Source organism: Benincasa hispida, chromosome 6 (assembly GCF_009727055.1).
Source record: "Benincasa hispida cultivar B227 chromosome 6, ASM972705v1, whole genome shotgun sequence".
Taxonomy (NCBI): Eukaryota; Viridiplantae; Streptophyta; class Magnoliopsida; order Cucurbitales; family Cucurbitaceae; genus Benincasa; species Benincasa hispida.
In genome coordinates, this window is record NC_052354.1 from 22,994,274 (window position 1) to 23,018,702 (window position 24,429).

The following is a 24,429-nucleotide window of genomic DNA, read 5'->3' on the forward strand; positions in this document are numbered from 1 at the left end:
CAAACACCAATTCCACAATCATGGATCCCTATTCATGTAATTTGATATTTAAATCGAATTTAAATATCAACCTATTCTCTAATTTCGTTTAGTTCTATAATTAAACGTGTAATTATATCGTATAAAATTATTGATTCCCTTAATTTGAATTTGAACATTTCAAATTAACTCATCACACTATTCTAAGGTTTATTCCGTTTGTTGAGCTAGTAGGGAAACCTAATGAACCTACAGATCAAGAGCTCTAACGATATAAGATTAATTGGCTAAATTCTTTAAACCAAATTAACCCTCATTTGTTAACTATCGGGTCACTCCACTAAAGTCCAATAGTTGCACTTCCCCCACTGTAGATATATTATGTCAACTCGATATAATCATAATTTGTAACCCAACCCTTCACAGGTTGTTCGTAATAACGACTGGGTCAATAGTTGTTTTACCCCTTAGATTATCTTTTGTTCCTTAAGTCCTGTTGATCCTCTAATGAACAATTGGTTTGAGATCCAATCATCAAACCGAGTCCCTCTCGGGCCAATAAGAGGGTAGAGCTCCTTGTTCAAGACCCGGAGTCAGTACTTAAGGGAACAACCTCTCTACTATCCCTAAAAACGGGTAGGAGTGAGTTCCATCTTGCATTCTATGTCCCAGCCATCTACCCGTTCTTACCCTTGAAATGTGGGGCTTATTGAGTCGGTGCTTCAGGCCAACTCTCTCCCATGCGAATCTAAGGATAATCTCGAATAAATAAGAGTTCATAGTTAGCCCAGGATTAAGGTTAAGTTATCTAGGTCATCGTTTTGAAATAATCAGTCTTAAATAGTAAACAACGTTATAAAGTAAAAGTGACTTATTTTTTGGATCGATCTTATACAAACTCATTGCATAGGACATCCCCGCTCCTCATGTCTCCACATGAAAGAATTAGGATCATTTCGTTTGTAGCACTTTACAACGATCATAACAACTACAAAGTAGACTGCATCCAATAGTGTTACTAGAATAAGGTACCCAACCTTATTCGTATACTATAGATCATTTTGGCTATTTACTCGAACCTGATCCACTCTTATGTCTCTACATAAAGTTTAAGTACTCATGTAATAGCCATAGATCTAAAGTTTATTAGATTTATTTCTAAAATGAAATGAGCAATTCATGTATTCAATAATTACTTTATTAAATTAAGCTTCAATAAACATCTTTATTGATTAACAGAATAAGTTTATTTTTTATAAACCACGAGTTTTAGGACATAAAACTCAACAGGTTCAACTATCCACTAGATGGCCATCCCATGGAAAGTAGAGATTTATGAATGTCCCACTAGACAGTGGCATCTAGAGGACATAGATGCTTAGCCTGCCCCTGGTAGTGTAGTTACTTACTGAGTATTTTACTTTTTTAGGTAAAGGTAAGAACACATCGGCAGATGACATGCGAAATCCGTAAACGAGCCACTGAGACCAGTGATATGCTTCTGCTCATGTTTTCAGGATTTTATGTTTTAAAATTCTCAGTTTTGTTGTTTGAACTTGGAGTTTTGGTACTTGTGCTTTTAAACTTTTTAAAAGAATTTTATAGTTTTGTTTTATGGTTTTAAGGGTACCCTGTTAAATGAATTTTAATTATTTAGTTTTAATAAAGTTAATTATTGTATGCTATTTATTTGGTTTTACTAAGTCATGAAAAGATGTCAATTTGAATTGTATGCATGCATGTCTATAGTAACAACCTAGTTTAAGTCATATGGAGCTGGGTCGTTACAGAGACTAAGAGGGATACAGACAAAGGAAGGTAGATGGGTGGAGCCATTGAGAACTGAGAGGAATGAAGGTCAAGAGGGTGACGGAGTGTCCAACGTCTGTCGAGAGGTAAAGAGCCATGAGGTCTAAGGGAGAGAGTTGTGAGGTATGGGCGGTGATAGTTCAAAATTGAAACCTGAAGGTGAAACTCTTTCAACCCTAAAATATATAAATTTATTAGAAATGGGTCGGTTTGGGTTGCAAGAGTGGTTTTCGAAATTAAAATCAAATCGAACCGAATAATTCGGTTTTAGAATCACATGGAATCGCATTTTTTGGACTTTATTGATATTTCGGTTCGACTTTTCAACGCGATTTAGTCTTTGAAATGGTGTACCCTTAGTTAGAAGCCCACGTTGAATTAAAACATTAATTTAATCGGCGATTTTTGGATGGGGTCGAATCGAACCACCGCCTGATGATGAGGGAACAATTTTACGCGCATTGCGGAATGCTGGGGAATCCGAGTGACTATTTATACGTAGAAAGTAGAGACACAAACACTTAATTATTTAATTTTAATATTTGAATAAAGAGATCTTGTTCTTCGTCTCCGAGACAGAGCATTGCCGGAGAAGAGAGCAAGACCGAGACAGAAAGGGCGATATTTTTCACAGATTGCCCTCTCCGTCTCGATCGACCTTAATAATCAACAATACCATTAACAAATAATCCCTTTTTTACTTTTCTTTTCATTCTTCGTATTGGATTATTCCACTGCTTGGTTAATCTTTGATTTCTTTGTGATGTATTTCCTTCCATTAATCCGTTCTCTTTGATGCGACGGTTGAATGCCCGTAAGAGGGACGATTCTAAAGTTCCCGATATGGATCCCACCAAGCTGCACCTTCGACCCAGCAGCAGACCCAATTTGTTCGCCAGGACCAACTCCAAGAACTCTAAATCCAAATGGTGGGTTTCTCTTGCAGCCCTACTTGCGTTTGCTTTCTTCCTCTTTTCCCTCTTCGTTTTTGCAAGGAATTTGCGGAACTCTCTGAAGAGAAGGTATGGAATCGTTATCGATGGAGGTAGTACGGGGACTCGAATCCACGTGTTTGGGTACAGAGTCGAGGGTGGTTATGGGGTTTTTGATTTTGGGGAAGAGGGATTGGCGTCGATGAAGGTGAATCCTGGGCTGTCGGCCTATGTACAAGATCCAGATGGAGCTGGAAAGTCTTTGGTAGAGCTTTTGGAGTATGCGAAGAGTCGGGTTCCAAGGGATCAATGGGGAGTCACAGAAATTCGGTTAATGGCAACGGCGGGGCTAAGATTGCTGGATTTGGATGTACAGAACCGCATATTGGAGTCTTGCCGGCTGCTGCTTCGGTCTTCGGGGTTTAAGTTCCAGGATGAATGGGCGTCGGTCATCACAGGTTTCGACTTCTCTTCTCAGCCTGTGGATTGTTGTTTGTTGATGTGCTACTGTTTTTATTTTTTTTTCCTTTTTTTTTTGAAAAGTATCAGGTCTAGCTTCTGAATTTGTTTTAAATACATATCTGCTGATGTGATGTAAGTAATGGGTGTGTTAGGCTCTGATGAAGGGACTTATGCGTGGGTTGCGGCTAACTATGCACTGGGTACTCTTGGAGGTGATCCCCTTGAGACAACTGGAATTATTGAACTTGGTGGAGCTTCAGCTCAGGTTTGGTCTGTTCTTATTTGCCTTCAGTTTGTCTGTCGAGGGTGTTGCCGGCCAAGCATAAAAGTATTTTATCGTTCTTTTTCTTACAGAGCGAGAACTCTAACCTATGATCAGCTTTCTTAAAGCATTAAAACTACAAAGCTAAACAGAAATTATGTTTTAACATCTGCACTAAAAGAGGGCTGCTGAAATTTAGTGGTTCGTGATTTGACTTCTTTTTTTCCCTGGATAAGAAGAATTAAAAAAAGCCCTACAAAAAGGGAGTCAAAGAGCTACAAGATAGGATTTCAATCTAAAAGAACGAAATTTGATTACAATGCTATGACCTAACGAAAATTGAGTGGTTTTTGATATGATGATGTGATTAAGCTTAGTCATTTGAACAATTTGTAGTTTATAATAAAAAGATGGAATAAGGCATCTCCTCCTCCTAAGCACTAAGGGAATCAAGTAAATAACCCAATTTGAAACTCTAACATTCAGAGGGGATGTAGAAAAGTTTCTATGTAGTTTTGTCCACAAGGAACCTTTATTTATGCCTTTGGCTAAATGTTAGATGCTCACGATGGAAGTCTTGCTCTGATCTGTGAAACTTTGATTGGGAAATATATCAAACATTCCATTTCGTGCATATGCAGGCACACTGTGGCCCTCCCCCTCCCTCTTCAATTCTTCCTCTCCTTCCATTAGCCAAAAAACCAAGATTGTCCCAAGCATTGGTGCAACAGTAGATTCGACCATGGTGCTGTCAGTAGGAGGTTAGTCTTTTTTTGAAGACTATGTTGTCTAATTCAGTTCAAAAGTTGCGTGTAGGGAAAAAAAAGTTTTGTTAATGTTAATGTAGAAAAATCTCACTCTATCCTTTGAGATAATGCTTGAATCAAGGTTTGTCAGTTGGATGACTGATACTTTGGAAGACTTGCTCGTTACATCTCTTAATAAGAAGTTCTCTAGTAAGACTCACAGTGAAAACAGATTATTTGGATCCAAAAAGTTCGAAAAATAGAGGATGGTTTCGTATAGATATTCAAGATTTTTTCCTCTGGAATGAGAGAAACTGAAGGGGAAATTTTGTCTCAATGGAGGGAGTTCCTAAATATGGTAAACAACCTTTTCAATGGTGCAAAGGCAAATACACACAGGGAAATTGAAAGAGTTCCAAAACTAAATAAATCTTATTTGGAGATTTAAATACGCTAGGGGAAAAAAGATGGAAACAAGCATTGGTCAAGACATGGGGAAAGGAGTTTGGAGAAGAAGGAAAAGACTCAGTTATTGCCCTAAAGAATGTGGGAAGATTATCTGGGAACAAACATTATTAGTCACAAGGAGATGCTTCCATGATGATTGGATTGAAATCTATTACACATCATGCAATACTTTTTGAAGGGTTTAGATTATTAATCCTTCTAATTTGGATAAGGCTCTCCTAAAATGATTGGCCACCTTCAAGCAATAGGAGATGTTTGTGGGGGATGTATTGATGATTGCAGTGAGAAGTGTTTTGATGTAGTCTAAGAGATAAAATGAGAACTTCCTCCAAGAATCAAATCAAAGTCTTTATTATCAATTAAAAATTGTTGTTTACAAGAGAAGAATCCTCTATTTATAGAGAATTAAATGTAAGATTGAATCCTAAAAGGATAACTATAATAGGAAACTAAAAACTAATTAGGAAACTAAAATGTAATTAATCAAGGATTAACCAAAATTAATTTGAATTTACCAAACTATCCCATTCCTATTACATCATGTTCTTTGTTTATAGGGTGTATGGTAGTTGTCACTATAGTTAAAAGGAGACTAGTGTGGTTTTTTCTCCCTACTAAATTGTGATAGATCATTATAAAGGTGCTCACATGATTGTCCAAGTGGTAACTTCTGAAGATCCTTAAGGGGCATTTGGGGCAATGAGTTGGTTATTATAGTTGGTTTATAATAGTTTGTGTTTGGGGTGTAGATTATTTTAGTTTGGGTTACGATAGTATGTGTTTGAGGTATAAATTATTTTAGTTTGAGAAGTAAATACTAAACGCTATAGTCAAGAATAAAAAAAATGATAAATGTAAAGTAGTAAAAATTGTAGCAAATAATAAATATTGTAGCAAATGGGGGTTTTGAAATAGTGATGATTATAGCTAATTGGGGAATACAAAATAGTATTTACTGTAACAAGAGGTGGTTATTATAGTCTTAGGATAGTCCTTGTCCCAAGCACACTCTTAGTTGCTTGATGGAAGAAGAGTGGATATCCATGGAGGGGCTACTAATAAAGCAGTTGGTGTTTTCTTTGAAGAACATGACAAAAAGAAAGGATGGTGTACGCTTGATAAAGGCAAAATTTTGAATTTTTTTGAGTGTCTCTATTGAAGGGTACTAAAACGGAAGATTCGGGAAAGAAGTCTCTGTGTGATTGAAGGAAAAGAAAAGAATAAAGAAGAAAACAGTATGTCGGCAAGAGAATATACTTTTATGAAAAAGTAGCCTTGGGCGATGGGAGGGGCCCACCATTGGAAAGGAAATTAAAAAGGCTCATGTGATTGAAATTTATTTACCAATCAGAATTGCCTTCTAGGATCTATAATTTCCTCAAAATATCCAATATTTATGGATAGATCTCCCGGCTATTCACGAGACGTGAAAAGTAGGGGAATTATCATCTGCTTTCGAAAGCAATAATGTGTTGATCTAGTTGCAACAAGATTTAGTATGAGCTGGCGATGCCATGATTCTCCTGTCTTTCAATAACGACATTAATTGCATGGTGAATGTGAAGAAGTAGACCATTATTTCATTATTCAATTATATATAGCATAAGCATTTGTGGCAGGTAGGGGTGTGCTAAAATCGAGCTAAACCGCCAAATCGAGTTGAACTGGTTGTTTGGTTTGGTTTTCTTTGAAAAATTTTGTTCCTCGGTTCAGCAGTACAGAAACCTGTAACATTTGGTTCAGTTCTCAGTTCAAAATCTTAAAAAATTGGAAAAAACCCGAACCAAACTGGAAATAATAATAACAACAATAATAATAATATGTTGTATTTAAATTAATTGTTTTTTATCTTCCCATTCACCCATGTGTTCTTTCACATCTCCCAAGTCTACCACTTCTCTTTTCCAGCACTGATCCTTCGTGTGCCACGGTTTCTTACAATGCTCGCATATCGGAGGCGATTTGCCACTTTGCTTGTCATTCTCCGATCGGGATGATTTTACCCCAAATGCAGCAGAGTCCACAGCTGTAACAACAGAACCATTCATAGCACTCGACCTATCTTTCTCCAATCGAACTTCAGAGCAAACCTCCATAAGGGTCAGTATCGGCCTCTGTCCCAGTATTCTACTGCAAACAGTATCAAATTTTGAATTCAAACCAGCAAGGAAGCCATAGACACGATTAGTCTCCTCAATCTTCGAATACTGAACCCCGCCACACGAGCAATTCCAGACAATTTCCCGGCATAAATCCATCTCCTGCCATAATAAAGACAACTTATTAAAGTACGATGTCACGTCCATGGTCCCTTGTTTGCATTCATGGACCTGTTTTCGCAATGTATACAGTCGTGATGCATTTTGTCTTTTTGAATATAGCTTTTGGATCACATCCCAAACGTCTCGAGCAATTGTAGAATAAAGCAAGGGCTTTCCGATCTGAGGTTCCATGCTATTAATCAAACATCGAGCGGAGTAGAGAGTCCTTTCCCTTCCAGACACGTTCTTGAGGATCCCTAGGGCTCGGTCTTGGTATTTCACCAGTTAAATATCCGAAATTTTGTCGCCCCTCGAGAACCATTTTAAAAGATTGGGACTAGAAATAATAAATCTGGCCATTTAGTTTCCCTACTGTGATTATTCCTACGGAATTTCTCACAGATCCAGATAAAATATTTGCAGTAGGTAAATTAGGGAAAGCTGTTATCAGATTTTCCGCGTCTAAAGGCAAACTAGAAGATAAGTCTGGGTTAGGGTTCGTCTGAGGATTGGATGTGGTCCCAAAAAAGCCCCAAGTGTTGCAATTTGTTGTTGGAGACTAGCAATCTGTTGTTGAATTCCAATCGGAGATAAACCCATTGATCCTAAACCTCCATAACCGATCGACCCATAGGTTGTAGAATGCTACTGCCCACTCAGACCTGAAGGAGGATGCTGACCTGTAGGTTCAATGGCTTGAGCGTGAGGTTGTTTGATTGGCGGCTGCACGTGTCGCGGCTGGAGCCCTGGATGAGTCGTGACCTGGAGGGCGTTGAGGAAGGCTGGAGCGGCGCTGAAACTCGACGAAGGATGGGTCGGAGCCGCGTTGGTGGATGGATCGGCTAGCCCTGGGTGACACCCGAATGGCTCGGCGCTGAACAGCAGCGTGATCGTCGGCTGCTGGACCTGTGCGTCGATGGTTTGGATCGGCTAGGTGCCGTGGGTCTGGATCAGTTAGGTCGTGGAGTTGGACTGAGTGGCAGGTTGATCTCCGAACGGTGGCTGGAGCACGTGTGGCGCGGCTGGGATTCCAATTGGTTGTTGTGGGTTGAAAATCGACCTGAGGTACCGATCAATGACAGCCTGGATTGTAGCGGTATTCGTTTCTTCTATTGTTGTTCCATCACCCGCTAGGGTTGATGACTGAATTTCTTCTATCGGACCTAGGGTTTCATCACCTTGCTTTGCTATCCATATTGAAAAATAAGGGAAAGAAGATGAACACCAAGTTTATGTGAAAAACCCTAGGTTAGGGAGAAAAAACCACGATAGGAGAATTTTTATTAATTTTTGTCACTCTACAAGACACCACAGACTCTGATATAAATAGACATGGCAGAAACCTGAATATTGTAGGAACAAGTATTGACTAAAATGCCCTTAGGGCAAATACATCTTATTTCAACATTTCTTTATCTCTGAATTAATCAAAAGGTAGCTCCAGTAGTGCTTTTCCTTTAAGGCACCTCTAAAAATGTTAAATTCACATCTTCATGAAAACACCAAACCGATCTGAGATTGTTTCATAATCTGGACTTGTCTTCCACAGCCAAAGGCTAGCAGAAAGAGAGGTTTTTGGTTACTTTCTTGCTCTTTACAGTTCATATATACTTGTGGAAGAAGATAGATCTTAGGATTTTTCTTTTCAGCTTTGTCATTATGCTTTTGGTGTTTCTGCTCTTTATCCTCTTGGTTCATGATTTGTAATGTGTGGGAATGAACTGTTTCCTAATTGCTAATTGCATTATGTTACAGATTTTGAATTTTTTTTTTTCCCAGATTTATTAGCAGTTTTTCTAATTTCTTTTTAATTATAAAATATTTTGAGGAACCAAGAGGTTTCCCCTCTAACATTATAAGCCATCTTCATAAAATTTTAAATTGAACCTAAAAGATAATAATAGTTCTCTGACATGTATGTATGGTGTGTATCAAGAGGTAATAAATACCCAATTTAAGAAGTGAATTTAGATATACAGGAAAAAGGAGAACAGAAAACAAACAGTTAAATTTCGCAAGTTGGGAAACTCAAGGTATAGGATTATTATATTGATGTCTGATTTTCTCCGTCTCAGGTTACTTTTGTTTCAAGTGAATCAATACCTCCTGAATTCTCACGTACAGTTAAATTTGGCAATATGACATATAGTCTTTACTCTCACAGCTTTCTACATTTTGGGCAGGTAATCATTCTTTTTATGATTTATGAGCTATATTCTCTCCTGAGTTGTACGTATAAAATTTTGGAATTCATGTTACTATAAACCCCTTCTGGTCCTTGTTATGTAATCAACTTATCTTTCGTTCTTATTTCAATGATTTTTTTTGGTTTCCTTTTCAAAAAAAGAAAAAAAATCATCTTCTCTTCATTTCCTATCCCTCACCGCTCCAATGAGATTTTCAGATGTCTGCCCTTTTCTTCTTATCTTCTAATTCATATTTTATAATAAATTGTTTGCCTATAGCTGATTTCTCTCATCCACCACGAATTTCATGTTTTTTATCTACGAACGACCTAACTGCTGGTAGTCTTATTTCTTGGGTAAAGTAAAAGGTCAGGTTTGATGTAGTTTTTTCATTTTTCTTTGAGATAAAATCACAAAACAAAGATCGTTTGGAGGGAGTATGGGGCAAATAGCTGTGTGATTTTTCTAAGCTCAAAAGATCCTTGAGGTTTGAGGAGCACGACCCATTATCTATGCACTCTCTTAATTAGTCTCATCTTTTGGGAAATGGCATCTAATTTATCTGCGAAATTCATGGGGAGCATAAATTCTATTTTCAACCATAGCCATTCCATTGTGATAATACCTCTATGCAATTGGAAAAGGACTTACAAGAGAGAACCTTGGGGCTTCTGGTTACCAAAATCTATTATCCAGTCAGGAGAGGGTTCAAAATAAGCTACCCCAGAGTAGTAAGCGAAGCATCCACTAATCCACTTTATTTTGAAGTCCTTCCTGAATTTGGAGTCCTAGATTGGTTCCGTCCGTCAAAATCTTAATCACAGATCTCTATCCAATATGAAGAAAAGATTTTTTCTTTGATAGATAGCAAATTTGAAGAAAAGATGGTGGAGGAATTAAATGGCAAAAGAGACTCGCTAACTCATGTATCTTCCCAAACCTGGTGTGATACTGTTGCAAAGTCTAAGAGCAAGGGACATTCATTATATTCAGGATGGAATTGTGAAGTTTTAGAATGGGATCCATTTTTGAAATGAAAGACCACAGACTATGACTGCTATCCCTTTTGACCTCCTGTTGTATCCTGCTTGTTGACAAATACCTCATATTTGCTAACAATGATGAAATTCTACAGTGAAGGTTCTTCTTTGGGATCTGCCTCTATTAGTTGTATGAAAAGCCAGTTTTTTTGTTTTTGTTTTTATTCTTTTTATTTTTAACTTTTATTATTATTGTTATTATTATTTATTTATTTATTTATTTTCTTATGTTTGCCATCTTGTAGTGTATTTTGTTGGAAAGGAATAAGGGAATCTTAGGTTTAGATAGGTTGTGGGACCGGGTGTGGAACTTGGGGCACTTTATGCCTCACTCTGGGTTAATTATTAATTTTTTCCACTTAGTGGGAGGGTTAGTTGATTGAAGAGCCACTATGGAGACTTCTAGCTTATTCGCAAACTAGTTCTTTGACTTCCTCCTCAAGGACAAGGTGAAAATTTGGGTGGGCAGGCCTCCGATGCACTTCTTATTTGCATGGAGGAAGGTTAGGGCATATTTGTGGGGAACATGGTATGGACTAAAAGGCCGTTTGGTAATAACGAAAAATTAATGGTCTATTAGAAGGTAGGATTATGTATGGGTAGGTCGTGTAAACTGAGAGGCCCAGTAAATGTATGGTCTAGAGGAAAGAGTTCTCTAGTTGAGGGAGAACCAGGACTCTCAAATGCTTGAGTAGGTTGAAATGCTTTGATGTTGCAATATGGAATAGTGCCCGCTTGTTTTTTTTTATCAATGGACTATTCAGGGCATTTAGGTGACTGCAAAATAGGTTTGCACTGACCGCACCATTATCTTCTGCAAGCTATCAATCACAGCAATAAACAAGTGGTTCTGGATGATGACAACCACTTTTTAGAGTTTTTATATGCTTAAAGAAGTTCACTTCTTTTACGACAGATCCGTTTCTAATTAAAGTTCTGGTTGTTTAATTTTCCTCCTTTTTTGTCTTCACATCTTGAACGTAAAGTGCCTATTCTTTCTGCCATGTTTCTAGAGTTTCACCTATGTGAACTTTCTTGATTTGTAATGTTAAAAACCCTTCAAAAATTTGATTAGCCTTGTCTTGCAGAACGCTGCTCATGATTCCTTAAGAGAAGGACTTATTACAGGAGAGTTCAACTCAGGAGGTAAATGTGCATGTTTTTTCTTTTCTCTAAGTTATCTAGATTGGAAATATTGTGTAGCATTCTTAGTTTGTCTATACAGTCGTCTCTGTTTACTGTCAAGTTTGATGTCACGATCTGGATTGCATGCTACTGTTGTATGTTGTAACAAACTGTAATTTCTATTAAGTAATAATATCTTTGAATTATTTACTTAGGTAGGCCATTATGATTCTTAATATGTTCGTAGTCGTCTTGTTGTCAATTTTACTTATCTTTTATATTCACATTCATTCTTAAGAATTTCCAGGTCTAAAATCTCAAAAAGATCCTTTAGAACTTGTGGGATGTAGTTTAGAAATGATGGTTGGTAATTTAATCAAAATGTTCTCCTGAATTACCTGCACACAAGACTGATGGATTTTGATTCTTGAATTTCCTATATATTCATTTATGATGTTTAGTATGGTTAGATTTGGCTACCTGGAGATTTTCCTTGATATTTTTTCATGGTTTCTGCCTCCTAAGCAGCACGGATAACGACATGGAACAGCGACACGACACCGCGACACATCAATTTTAGAAAAAGTAGGACACGCACATTGGGAAAACATTTTATTTAAATTATATTATAATTATATAATATAATATATTTAAAAAAACATATTAATTAATAGATAAAACATGTAAAACATGTAAAACATGCTCGCTTCCCTCTTCTTATCGTTTTTCATTCATTTATATAATAGTTAAATTATTTTAATTTATTTCCTTCACATATTTCAAGGATTTTCAGTTTTCGAGGATTTAAATATTAACTTTCTAGAATCCCAGATTTGAAGGACAATAATGTTTAAAATTTCCCAGATTTCAATGATACTTTTCATTTTCCTCCTTATTCTCTTTACCCTTTGTATTCTTTTCTTCTTCTTCCTCACTTCACCATTTTCCTTTTTCATCTTCCACACTTCACAATTGTAATTGGGGGCTCTATCCAAGTGTTGTACAAAGGAAAATAAAGGCTGTTGGTACAAGTTTATCCACCAACCCTTTCTCTCCGCGGTGGAGCCACAATATCTTTTAGTTTTTTTTCTTCCTGTTTTTTGTTTTCTTATTCTTTGATCAGCCATCACCGACGTGTCCAGGCCGTGTCCAACCAAGTCCCGTGGTATCCGAAATTAGAAAATAATAAATATTTTATTCGGTCACGTTTTTGACGTCTCGTACACGTGTCAGGAGTGTGTCTGGACGTATCCATGTCTGACAGACACTCGGCCTAAATCAAAGTATCCGTGCTTCCTAGTCTGCCTCCTTTGCCTTCATTTGGTGATTTTCTATCACGCTGAGGAATTGTGAAGGGGTTCACTCCCTTCTTTTTACATAGAACAGATTGCAAGAAAGATCAAGTTCCCACCTTTCCAGTTTGGATTAGAAAAGAAAAAGAAATGTTGGATTTAAATCTACCTTCTCTGATTGTGGTAACAAGATTAATGGAGTACTACTCATGGTCTGAAATAAAAACAACTTTAGAAGATTTTTTCCATGGACATTCCAATTAATCCCTTCCTGTGATGATAAGGCATTAATCAAGTTTCATATGGAGATTGCTGAGGAGTTCTTGTCAGGTAAATGGTATGAATACGGAAGGATGCATTTGAAGCTTGAACATTGGTCAAAACAAGTTCATTCCATCCCAAAAGCTACTTCATGCTATGGTGGTTGAATTTCAATTAAGAATCTTCCATTACTGTTTTGGAAGAATTCGGTTTTTGAAGCTATTGGGCATCATTTAGGTGGTTTAGTTGAGATCTCATCAAAAACACTAAATTTTTTAGAGTGTTCATCAGCCTATATTAAGATCAAGGAGAATATTTGTGGTTTTATTCCAGCTTCTTTGGAAATCGAAGACTTATTGCTTGGAAAAGTGGTTATTACTTTTGAAAGATTAGATCCTTCGATCTCTCAAAACAATCAGCAACTTGCCAACACTTGTTTTAGGGCAGATGACTTTTCAAATTCCCTGGACATCTGTCGCATTAAAGAAGCAATCATGGATGAAGGCTTCTCGGTAGACTCTTTGAAGGAGGATATTAAAGTTTCAGAAGGTATTCCAAGGGCCATTGCACCAAATAACACGAGGAAGGTTGAAAAATTGAATTTGTCTGTTGATTTACAGCCGACTATTAATTTGGAGAGAGAAAATTCCAGCCCAGACAACGAGGTTAGTAATAATATGTTCATTGAAAATTCTTTAGCAGGCCAAGAAGTCCATTCGGCTCCCTATTGCACTCTTCAAAAAGAAAACTCAAAGGTTGCGTCAGAAAAAGAAAAAGAAGGCCTCGAGAACGCTTCAGAAGCTGAATAGTCATTCTCTAATTTATGCTCTGTGTTGCATTCAGAACAGAATCTGTTTACTCAAAAAAAAGTTGTAGAAGAAATTGAGTTTGAGCAAGAACTTCACATCATTAATGAAGAGGTTTTGAGTCCTAGAGATCCGGCATGTTCTTCACCTCAAAATAATTCTCAGAAGTTTACAAAGACAGCAGGTTCCTTGGTGCATCATTTTCATAATCCAGATGTTCTAGAAGATAAATGTGTTCGAGTACTCATTCCACAAGAGCCTAAACTTTCAAGAAAACGCCATTCCTCTCCTGTAATCATTCATCATAATTTCAAGGTAACAGGGTCGAAAGTCTCTTCATCCAAGACACATTTTCTCAAGAATATAAGAAGCTCTCTTCTCAAGAGTTGGACGATGAATCAGATATTAGTATGAGTAGTGAAGAATCTGATCATAAAGAGCCTGAAAAAATTGAAGATTATTTTATTGATCAAGTGGGGGAAGCACATAGAACACTATTTTTTCAGCAACAACAATCTCTTGTAAGTGCTCCACACCTCTCTCCATCTCAAATTCCTTCCAAATTTTCCTCTTTATTAGCGGGTTTTGGTTTCCACTTGTAGGAAATAGCACCCCCTAAGGAGGTGTCAAAAGCATGAAGATTGTTTCTTGGAACACGAGGGGACTTGATGAAAAATCTAAACAGACCATGTTGAAGCATTTCTTACAAAATCAGCATCCTGGTTTAGTGTTGATTCAAGAAACAAAGCGACCTTTTATTGATGTTCAATTTATTAAATCCATTTGGAGCTCTAATGACATTGGCTGGACATTTGTGGAGGCTTTTGGTAAATCTAGAGGTATTCTTACCATGTGGGATGAAAGCAAAGTTTTGCCTTTGGAATTCTTAAAGGGAGGATACTTACTTTCTGTTAATGCAAAATTACTTGATGGGTTACGAATGTTTATGGAGCAACTGATTATAGGGAAAAAAGACATCTTTGGCCAGAACTTGTTTCAATTTCTGATTATTGTGAGGAAGTTTGGTGCATTGGAGGAGACTTCAACATAACAAGATGGAGTCACAAAAGATTTCCTATTGGAAGAGTTACAAGAGGAATGAAAAAGTTTAATAAGTTCATTCAATATGCAGGGCTGTTAGAAGTACTATTATCTAAGGGAAAATTCACATGGTCTAGAGATGGTATCCATCACATTCTTTACTAGATAGATTCCTCATCAATAAAGAATGAGACGATTTATTTGATAACTCAAGAGTTAGCAGAAAAGCAAGGGTATTTTCTGATCATTTTCCCTTGCTCTTAGAGGTTGGAATAGTTTCTTGGGGTCTTTCCCCTTTTCGTTTTTGCAATAGTTGGAGGAGGATTAATGAATGCTCAAAGGTCATCCAAAAAGTCTTAGATCGTGATCAATCAGAAGGTTGGGCAAGTTTTACAATAGGTCTTAAGCTGCGCAAGGTAAAAGATAAAGTTAAATCTTGGCTTGCGGAATATGAGCTAGAAAGAAAAAGAAAAAGAGAAAGATTTATTATCTGAGTTGACCTTTTTTTATTCAAAAGTCGAGAGAGAAGATCTTTCAATTATTGAAATGAATATTAGATTAGGATCTTATGAATTTATACCTTCTGAAGGAGAGAAATTTAATTCAAAAAAGCAAACTGAATTGGTTAAAGTTGGGTGACGAAAATACCAACTTTTTCCATAGATTTCTGTCAGAAAAAAAGAGGAAGAATATGATTACTGAATTAGTTTCAAGCAACATGTCAACAATTCAATCCTACCGAGAGATTGAATTAGAAATCATATGCTATTTCATGTCTTTGTATGCAAAAATCCCAGGTTCTCGAGCCATTCCTTCTGATATTACTTGGAATTGTGTGTCGGTTGCTCAAAATTCAGCTTTAATTGCCCCTTTTCGAAGCGAGGAGATCCTCCTAGCAATTAAATCTCTTGGCAAAAACAAAGCTCTCGGGCCCGGATGGTTTTACAATAGAGTTTTTCATTGAATTTTGGCAGAATTTCAGGGCTGTCTTTCAGAAATTGTTGAGGAATTTCACTTTAATGGAAAGCTGAATCCTTGTATCAAGGAAAATTTTATTTGCCTAATTCCTAAGAAGGCTGATTCGTCACAGGTTAGACCTATAAGTCTAACTACCTCCACTTACAAGATCATTTCTAAAGTACTTGCAAAAAGGTTTAAAAAGATAATGTCAAGCATCATTTCTAGTATACAAAGTGCATTCATTGGAGGAAGACAAATTTAGATCCCATTCTAATTGCAAATGAAGCAGTTGAAGACTATAGAGCAAGCAAGAAGAAGGGGTGGATTCTAAAGTTATATCTTGAGAAGGCTTTTGATCAGGTTGATTGGATTTTTCTAGAATGGATCCTTAATCTATTGGGCTTTCATACAAAATGTATTGCTTGGATCAATGGGTGCATTCAAAATCCAAAATTCTCCGTTTATATCAATGGAAAACCTAGAGGACGTATTCAAGCTTCCAGCGGAATTAGGCAAGGGGATCCATTATCTCCATTTCTTTTCCTCATCATTAGTGAGGTGCTAAGTGCATTGGTTAAAAGAGCCCATGACAATGGACTGTATGAAGGATTTTTAGTTGGCAAAGACAAGGTGCACTCGTCAATTTTGCAATTCGCGGATGATACCCTTGTCTTTTGCAAGTATGGCAAAGCCATGTTAGATATTCTTATTCAAACAATAAGTTTATTTTAATGGTGTTTCGTACAACAAATTAATTGGGAGAAGTCAACACTTTATGGAGTTAATATTGATGAGGATTTTTTGATCTCTACTTCTAAGAGGCTAAATTATAAAGCCGGCAGGTTTCCTTTAACTTATCTTGGCCTACCTTTTGGCGGATACCCGAAACAACACTCTTTTTGGCAGTTTATCATTGATTAGATCCACTGTAAACTCGATAGATGGAAAAGGTATAACTTGTCTAGAGGAGGTCGTTTAACTCTATGTAATGCGGTTTGGCAATCTTCCCACTTACTACATGTCCTTATTTCTAATGCATTGATTGGTGATTTCTGAATTGGAGAGAATTTTACGTAATTTTTTTTGGGAAGGCCATAAAGGTAGCAAGCTTCCAGATCTTTAATTGGAGGCCTTGGGATTGGTAATATGAAAAACAGAAATTCAACTTTGTTGTTTAAATGGAATTGAGGGTTTCTAAAGGAACAAGACTCCATATGGTGCAAAGTTATTAAAAGTATTCATGGAGTTGACCCACATCTTTGGCACACATCAGGCAAACAGGGTTTAAGCTTCAGAAGTCCTTGGATCAGCATCTCAAGAACATGGAGTGAATTAGGATCCCTCGCTAAGTTTAAACTAGGCAATGAAAGGAATATTTTCTTTTGGACAAATTCATGGTGTACAGAAATACCTTTTAAAGGCTGTTTTCCTAAGCTGTTCCGATTAGATTCTGCTCCAAAAGTCAGTGTCAATGATCATTGGGACCCGGTTATTGGTTCTTGGAACCTCTCACTTCGAAGGCAACTAAAGGAAGAGGAGATCATTGAAGTTCAACAATTGCTAAGCAAGATTGAGGGTAGCAGAATTTCACATTTACAGGATTCCAGATTTTGGTCTTTGGATGCTTCAGGAAGGTACACGGTTAAATCTTTGTCAAAATATTTGATTGCTTCTTCTCCAATTGATAAAGCATGTTATAAAGCTCTTTGGAAATCAAAGAGTCCTAAAAGAATTAATATTTTGGTGTGAATTCATTTGTATGGTTCCCTCAATTGCTCATCCACATTGTAACACAAGCTACAGGACAAACTTATTTCACCCTCAATATGTCCTCTTTGCTTAGCCAACGGGGAAGAAATGTAGCATTTGTTTTTTGATTGTTCCTTCTCAAGTAATTGTTGGTGGAAATCATTTTCTTGCTTCGTTGTGCAATGGGTTTTTGGGAATTCAGTTAAGGACAACATTCTTCATTTGTTGGTTGGCCCTTCTCTTGCCTATAGAGCTCAGATATTATGGGCAAATGCAGTTAAAGCTTTGGTTTCTGAGATTTGGTTTGAATGCAACCAAAGAGTTTTCATTGATAAATTTATAGATTGGCTTGATAGATGGGGGTCAGCCCGACCACTAGCTTCTACTTGGAGTTCACAATCCAAGCATTTTGAAGATTATTCTATCCAAGATATTTGTCTTAATTGGAATGCGTTTTTATTCTCTATGTAATCAAGACAAGTGTTTAGTTTGTTCGTAATCTCTGAATTATTGTATCTCGTATTGGAAATGATGAGGGTGCTATGGGGGTGTCAATATAGTTGAGATGTCCGGGTGCACCTGCTGATCCTCAGTTTTCAATTTTTAGTTCTTGTTTGCTTTGGTTTGATATTTTGTTTCTTTGTATTTTCTCTCATTTATTGCTCTTTTCATTATATCAATGAAAAGTTGTTTCTGTTTCAAAAAAAACTGAGCAGCCTCATCATAGGGCCTTGGCCCAAAGGGCAGCTCAAGCCCTGCCCGGGTTTGACCCAAATCGATTCCAAAGTCAAACCTTGATGGGCCAACTATCCAATCTTTAGATTGGATATAGATCACATTTGGGTTGTCCAACGCTTATAAGTGGGTCAATCCAAATATTCATTATACTTTATATTGTATACGGTATATTACCCATATCTATCTATCTATCCATATATGCATATATATATATATATATATATATATCATAGTTTTAGTTAATAAAAAAATATAGGTGTAAGAAACTATCAAAAAATTTTCTTAAAAAATAAAAGAATTAAAAAATTATAATTAAAAAATCTTATAAAATTAACATAAAATTTCAAAAGGTTGTTAAGTAGAATATGCGGTAATTATGCTAATTCACGAGAAAGTGAGTTTGTGTCGATCAGTATGTTGAATCTCAGCTAACTCGTTATTTAGCATTATTATGCGTTCAATGTTATATTTTTGTAGCTAATGCAGGAAGTGGACGCAACCGCGGAAACTGGACCACCGCATGTGGAGAAACTCTCCATCGCAAAGGCAAACGCATTCGATCAATGCATGGATGTTGCGGTGATCAGCCGCATGCATCCATCGCATGGGAATTGCGCTTGTCAAGCGATTGTGGTCATCATGTAGAGTTGCGGTATTAAGCGAATGCGGTCATTGAATGATTGAGACTACATGATAACGCATGCTAATGGGATCAACGCAAGGTTGGTGGAATGAACGCATCAATGCATCTACCTCGAAAAAATCATAAGCTGATGCTGACATTTCACCTACCACGCCGTTAGCAGTAGAGGTTCAGAAAGAACTAACGCATCAAAAATGTCAGAATCAGAGCAGTTCATTAATGCTGTCGGCGATCCAAGCTCTATATAAAGAAGCTGATGAGCAGAATTCCAACTTGTTCGGGGATTAGCTCTGCAATCCAAGGTTTTCGCTTGAGATTCGCCTAGGGCAGATCTTTGTGATCCAGACAAAATGCGTGAGAAGACGCTTGAGAGTTCTTCACTCCCTTCATCCATTTCGAGTGACGATTGGAGCCTTCAACCGGAGCTAGATCTCGAGAGAGTTAGCTCTATCGCCCATCCATGGCACCACCGGCAGCCTTGACGCACATCTGCTGGAAGCAAGTCTGCTTGCAGCCGGTCATTTCATTTCCCTTTCTTTTCTTATATTGTATTGTATACATTTTGTAATTAAGGAATTAATACATTTTGTGTTCAACACATTTCTATGTTTTCTTCGATTCCATCTCCATCTTCTTTACTTAGCATCTTTAACTTCATTGCATCACTGCGTGAGATTGTTTGAGTATCGCATACTTAGTCATGTGGATTAGGGATATGAAGCATGTAGCAAACCACCGAGAGGTGTGTGTTGTGCGAGTATGTGAGAAAACCTTATTTGCTTAGTGCGAAGTTGTGGCAACGCCTGTCTTTAGGCTAACGCATTACTTGTCTATGAGTAAAGTCAACAACAACCAACTGCCCAGGAGGGTAAGTGGTTGGTCGCATTATGCATTGTAAGTCATTGTTCACTAGGGATAGGAACAATATTAGGGCAGCAAAGTTCATGCGGTTACCTTATCCTATGAGCGCTTCATTCATCATTTAGGCATACTTGGGAGAGTAGTCTAAAACCCAAATCTAAGACTTGGGAGAGCAGATTGGAACGCATAGGCAAGAATGGGGAACTTAGAGATAAGCTTCGTTTGCTTTCACACAGCATATGCACCCTACGGATAGGATATTGCATGCGTCCAGGAAGTAGGATATGGTGGATGTATGCGGTTATCTTGACACTTATGCATACCCATCGCATACGTCCTAGATTTAAGCTTTTAGTGTGTGTAGCATAATTGCATGACTTGCGTTGACTAAGGTTGCCCTTGCGGTCACTCTTAAGGGTTACAATGAAATCATTTCCATATTTTTTCTGTTTTTCCCATTCATTTATTTCATGTCAAGAGTTGTTGTGTCTCTACCTCCCATGCATATTCTCATTGCGTTGTCTGTTAGTTAGGAGGAGTAGGATTAACTTAGTAACCCTTCAACATTCTTTTATTTAACCGCCGCATGCACATTATCGCATTCACTTAGCTACAAGTCCTCGTGTTCAACCTCGGATCACCCGAGAAACTTGCGTTCGTGTTATACTTGGCATGAACGCAAGAAAACTTGTGACAGGATGCATGGTCATCACATACATTCGTTAATGCATTATTATTCCAACGCATGACCATCGACGCATGACTATCAATGCATATTTTAGGATCATGCATCGCATACCGCGTTCAAGGGATTTTAGTTGTTGAATATTTGACGTCTAATTTACCGTCATCAATGGCCGTAAAATGAGGAATTAGATTGCTGATTTGGCGAATTTTGTTATTTTAATATTACCTTTTCAATGACATCGCATTCTTTTCTTTCCCTCTTCCTCTTTACCATCATCTTCTTCAACCCTCCTCCAGTGAAGTTTCTGCCCCTGTCATCGTGCTTTTCCGGTTGCCACCCACACCACACCTTTCCGAATGCTTCTCGTATGTCGATCGTTGTCTTGCACTTTCTCCCTCTTTTTTCGATCTGATTGTTGGTCGGCTGCATCATGGTTCGAATTTGATCATGTCCGATGTCACCAAATAAAAAAGCCTCAAATTAGAAACTCTTTCATCTAGACCTCTTTCAACCTCAATCAAATGCTGCTAGTTTGGTTATTGGACAAGAGCTATTAGAAAGTTACAAGATAACCTTGGGAACCAAGGTAGTATGAGATGCCTTTGTCCCACATTGGTTAGAATGGGATGACCAATGTGGTACTTATGTGGCTTGGCTCTCCCACTCTAATAGCTAGCTTTTGGGGTGGTTCTCTAAGGTGCTCAAGTACCTAATAATGGTATAAGAGTCGGTTGTCGACATTTCGGAGTGGAACCGACGGAGAGTTCTGACTGGTGTGGCCAAGTGAAGTACCGTCGGAGTAGCCGCAGGGACGTTGGCTTTCCAGGGATAGGGTATTGTTAGGAACCAAGGTAGTATGGGATGTCTTTGTCCCACATTGGTTAGAATGGGATGAATAATGTGGTACTTAAGTGACTTGGCTTTCCCACCCCAATAGCTAGCTTTTGGGGTGTGGTTCTCCAAGGTGCTTAAGTACCTAACAGATAAGCACTAACAAATGCTGTTGGAGAAGAAGCTGCTGGTTATTGGACATGATGCTTGGATACTACAAGTGAGGGATCCAATTTTCCCAAATGGAACTAGCCTCCCATGGAACCAATTCAACAACAGAGACAATTTTTCCAAATACTGGGAGTGGGATTGACCAAAACATGAACGAGAAGAGGACAAAGACTCCTTCGTTTAGATCTAAACTTGAACGAAGGAGAAAGCTTCTTCTTCTTTGTTTTTTTACCCAACAAAGCACGGTGCAAAGGTCCTCGTCTTGGAAGTGCAGCGATGGTGGCCCAAGCTTCGCTGGAGGAGGATTGAAACAGACAAGAAAAGGAAAAGAAGATCATGAGGCCACAATTGGCACATCATTAAGAAAATTAATATTAAATTAATAACATTTGCCAAATCAGCTATCTAATTCCTCATTTTACGCCTCGTTATTTTATTGTTAGTCAACTAACGGTCTAAGTAGGCTCAGGGACCATTTAGACCTATTTCTCTAATCTCGAGAACTAAAATGTTCAATTTCAAACTTTAGAGACCAAATAGACATCAACATCATATTTTAGGGACTAAAAGTACATTTTGTTCTAAAATTTATTAGAAAATATTATTCTAATGACTAATAAATTTTGGTGTAGAAAATTTATAAAATTGTTTACTAAAAATATTTGAATAATTAATTATCTAATGGGTTAATTCAATGAGTTGACCCAACTCAACTTAAAGTTCAATCCAAGGAGCCAAGCTTGTACCCGAAATTTGGAGGCACCTTGGCTCTTAGCCTAAAATAGTATCTTAAACCAGTTGGGTCAGCCTAGGTTAAGCTTGTTTCTGTCCTTCAGGGTTGGGCTGGCGATGTTGTGACTGCGTTTAAGGATGCAAAGCATGATGGTTATTTTATTGTGGGATTCTCAAGTTTTCAGTTCTCTTGTCTCTTCCTGCTTGGCAATTTTGTAGTGTTGTGCTTTCTGCCTTTCCATTCATTTGGGGGTAGGACTACCGTTTTTAGGGATTGAGAAATTCTTTCTTTTTGCATCGAGACTAACGTTCGTTGGGACATTCTTCTTTCAAATTTGCTTGTTTTTTTTTAGTATTCTCGAGTTTTCATTCCCATTTGTTCATGCAGCTAAAACTAACGGATCGTCTGTGGATTCTTGTACTCCCAATGGGTACATTTGTTCATGCAGCTAAAACTAACGGATTGTCTGTGGATCCTTGTACTCCCAATGGGTACTCTCATACTTCGGAGTCTGAAGCACTATCTCCAGGCTTTATGGTAGAAAGGAATTGGTATTTATCAACTTTCCATTCCAAGGGAAACTTCTCTGAGTGCAGATCTGTTGCTTTATTGCTGCTGCAAAAAGGAAAAGGTTGTACAAATCTTCATATGGTTGACTTCTTAAAACCCGTCTGATAACTGATCTTTCTTTTAGAAGTGCATAACACTTCCCCCTTTTTTCCTCGCTTGTTCTGTCCCTGCAGAGAAATGCACCAATGGGAACTGCTCTGTAGGATCCATTTACACACCAAAACTTAGAGGGAAGTTTTTGGCTACGGAGAATTTCTTTTACACATCAAAAGTACGCTTTTCTTCCACACTTTCTTTATTATTTTCATCTATATTCTTTAGCATGTTTCTTATTCAACGTTTATACTCTTTTACTCTTTTACTTCTTTTCCTCTTTATTCTTCCTGATGAAATGTAATGGCACGTGGTCTTATCGTTCATGTTTAATATGGACCTTTCTGCTTTTTCTCGTTAGTTCTTTGGTCTTGGACCGAGAGCTTTTCTTTCAGATCTGATGGTGGCTGGACAGGAGTTCTGTGGTGAGGACTGGTTGAAGTTGAAAGAGAAATACAGGCTACTCGATGAAGATGATTTGCTGCGTTATTGCTTCTCATCAGCGTATATCGTGGCCCTACTTCATGACAGTCTTGGAATTGGATTAGAGGATCAGAGGTACACTTCTCATCTCATGCTAGTAATATGCAAATACATATTTCGCGTATGCAATTAGTTGGTGTTTCTTACCGGTTGTGAACTTCGTGATTAGCATCACTGCTGCAACTCAAATACAAAACATTCCGCTTGATTGGGCATTGGGAGCTTTCATCTTGCAAAGCACAGCTGCAATAGAGTCAGAACCAGAGCAGTGGGATTGGATTATGGCCATCTTTGGCTATGAGTTTCCTACAAAGCTCTCACTAATTGCGGTATCAATTCTGTTGTTGTTTATAGCATGGTCTGTATCAAAGTGGAGGAAACCTCAGTTAAAGACGATTTACGATCTAGAGAAAGGACGGTACATAGTGACCCGTGTGAGTAAATGCTGATAAAAACTAGTTAACTTTCCTGGGTCGGTTTGATTGCACAAGGAAAGAACACAACTACACTACATAAAATTATTATACAATTTAGCCTCCGTATCCCATAGACCAAATCTGCAAGTCCAAGATGTTTGAGATTGTATATTATGTGATTTTAATTCACATCTCATGTAGACTACAACTGTTGTAGAAAAAGCTTCCCTTTTTGCTTAGCGGGAGAACAGGCGACCATTCCCATTTCCATTCCCATTCCCATCGTCAGTGCCATTCCCAGTGCCGACTTAGGGTGAAATGAAATTGTAGGAGATTGGATTCCCTTTACGTTAGAAGTCCTCCCCCCACCATTGTATTATGACTGGTTTTATGATGAAATTAGATATGCTTCCTGTGTCATCAAGTCATCATGGTGTCTGTGAAATGTGTGTTCGGAGGAAAAGATGATTTCAAGGTTTGGAAAAGGCTTAGGACGTGTTTGGTAGAGAATCTAGATTATGTTTTACGTTTTCAGATCTATTGAGTTCAACAAATATGTATTTTATAGATAACTTGGATTTTGTTTTTGAAAATTGTTTGTGTAAATTTTGAAAATAATATTTTTTGTCGTATTCAGATTTTGAATTTTAAATAGAATTATATTAAATAAAGATAAAAATATTTAAAAATACAATATGATATTCTAAACTGAATTCATTTTTAAAATTTTTTAATATGTATTACGTAATGTGTTATAAATTATATAATATTACAAAATATTGTTTTTTTTTCAATAGATTTTTACATGTAAGATCCTCTTTGA

At 37.5% G+C, this 24,429-nt stretch overlaps 1 protein-coding gene across 1 annotated transcript; it reads left to right on the plus strand.

Annotated features, from left to right (window-relative positions):
* The first annotated feature begins 2,289 nt into the window (after positions 1–2,289).
* LOC120079810 (probable apyrase 6) lies at positions 2,290–24,035 on the plus strand. Its single transcript, XM_039034220.1, has 8 exons — positions 2,290–3,178; positions 3,335–3,447; positions 8,995–9,102; positions 11,234–11,291; positions 22,493–22,675; positions 22,788–22,885; positions 23,069–23,265; positions 23,360–24,035. The coding sequence occupies exons 1-8, from the start codon at positions 2,584–2,586 to the stop codon at positions 23,637–23,639; spliced, it is 1,632 nt and encodes a 543-aa protein (XP_038890148.1). The 5' UTR covers positions 2,290–2,583; the 3' UTR covers positions 23,640–24,035.
* Positions 24,036–24,429: the final 394 nt, after the last annotated feature.